The sequence below is a fragment of the Gavialis gangeticus genome, unplaced genomic scaffold (assembly GCF_001723915.1).
Source record: "Gavialis gangeticus isolate Ggan-Ray unplaced genomic scaffold, GavGan_comp1, whole genome shotgun sequence".
In the NCBI taxonomy this organism is placed as follows: domain Eukaryota; kingdom Metazoa; phylum Chordata; order Crocodylia; family Gavialidae; genus Gavialis; species Gavialis gangeticus.
Window position 1 is genome coordinate 138,695,012 of NW_017729032.1, and position 2,086 is coordinate 138,697,097.

General features: G+C 38.9%; 1 protein-coding gene across 1 annotated transcript in view; it reads right to left on the minus strand.

Moving 5' to 3' along the window:
* Window positions 1-2,086, minus strand: part of CARS2 (cysteinyl-tRNA synthetase 2, mitochondrial (putative)) — a 75,810-nt gene that overhangs the window by 52,444 nt on the left and 21,280 nt on the right. Inside the window, exon 5 of the mRNA XM_019524905.1 lies at window positions 1,229-1,312. Within this exon, the coding sequence (XP_019380450.1) occupies window positions 1,229-1,312 (84 nt within the window). The remainder of the gene's footprint in view (window positions 1-1,228; window positions 1,313-2,086) is intronic.

The following is a 2,086-nucleotide window of genomic DNA, read 5'->3' on the forward strand; positions in this document are numbered from 1 at the left end:
TACCTTGCTCTCTTGCACTTGTTCAGCAATCCCAACAAGATTTTTTTTTAAAGTAAGGAATGGTAAATTTTAAACAGTATTACCCACACTGAAAACTTATGCCAAATGCTTCCATGTGAGGAATTAGTCAGGTCCACCTTGCTGCAAGCTATACACTGCCTTTAAAATAGCACTCACTTATGTCCTAGGGTCTGCTGCACATTTAACAAGCTCAACACACAAGAAACCACCAGGGACCAATTAAATCTGGGTCCATCACAGGCAGACAGGCCCAAGGTCATTGTGAAGGAAGGGAGGATATTAACTTCAAGGGAAAGGAAAAAAAAAGTCATGAGCTGCAAGCAAGGATAGATGCAGCTGAACATTTTCTATATGCTGTACCTAGCAAGGAAGCCAAGACTGTCCCAACCAGAACCTACCAGAGCACCTGGAAACTATTACACATATTGGTTTTATGGTAGAGGACTACAGAAGACCCTATAACTACCATAATTCTTTCTATAGGCAAGTCTGTTTTTAAGACAGTTGTTTGGAAAAGATCCTGCATTACAGTACTAGACAGATGATATATCCAAATTCCATGTCACTGAAGATCATCAAGATTGCTTTGCTTTGTGCAAAACAAGGGATTTCTCACAGGGCAACTCATTCCTAGAGTAGGCCAAAAAAGGACATGCACACAATTGGTTTGAATAGCTCATTTGAAAAATATCCACCATAGAATGCCACAACAGCCAGAATCAATCTCTGGAATATATAGTCCCCAGTCATTTGGGGAAAATCTAGCAGCATCTTGGCTAATCTTACCTCTCTTTAAAAAGACAGAAAACAAAAAACACACTGCTAGCCCGGCTTTAGATTTCTTTGCAAGAAATAATCCAGGCTGTCTTTGCAAAGCTATCTTTGCAAAAAATAATCAGCAGAGACAATTTATCATTCGTTGAATCCAAGAACAAGTTATCCATTAGTTACAGAATAACTTCCCAATTTTCCAGTAAGAGAACTATATGTAAATAGAGTAAAATTGGGGAAAAGGTGGAATCCTTAAACGCACAGTAAGAAAAAACAGCAAAGATTCTCCATGGTTATCAAATAGTAGTAACAGCACAGTACATACCATTTCAGATATTACTATTAGAACTTCATTCAAAGGATAATCAAAATTTCAGGAAGCATTTGACTGATACAAGAAGTACTGCTATAAAACTAGTCAAGAATGTCAGCATACCTGTTTCTTCTTGTGCATCAGGATAAATACTAGTCAGCTTTCCATATTTGTTTCCCCAAGATCTGACATCAAAATAAACATTGCCTGTTAAAAAACAAATGCTGAGCTTTATTACAAAAGAGAGATGGCAATCACACTGCTGATGTGCAAAGAAACTTAAACACTTACTCTAAGAAACCATCTGCTGTGTATCATTTCCTGAAAACACAATTCTGCTTTGGAAGGGGACTGCAAACATGGCAGTGCACGTTTCCACATTTATAGTCTCTTAACATCTAAAGATTAAATTTGCTCAGCCTGCACACAAGATTTTACATATATATTTTTACTGACACTCCTGTAAATGTGCCCTGGAAACTGAAAGTCATGCCAAATTCTCTCCTGCTTTCAAGTTATCAACAGTACTCTCCAGGACTCAACCCGAGCCTGACAAGTCTAAGGTGCAACCAAGTTCTTTCCATAACCACAAGCCTGGTCTCTAAAAATCCAGAAAAAACCATGTTTGGAAACATCTGCTCTGCAGCATATAGAGGCTTCTCACCTCCCCACAAAAGCTCCCAGGTCCCTGATTTACACACATTTCTAGTATAACAGAAGCAAGCCAGTTCCACTGTTTCCTAAACTAGGACTTCTGTAAAGAAACCATATAATGGAGTCTGGCATTAGACAGTACAGGCAGTCCTCAACTTACAAAGTTTTGAGTCACGACGTTTCGCATTTATGTTTCTAAATTGACACCCTGTTTCAACTTTGAGGTCAGTTTCAACTTTACAACGCTTGATCTGATGCGACGCCATGACAGCGAACAAGTCACTATGTCACCCATCTCCCTAGAGAACATCTGTCCAAACTTCCTTG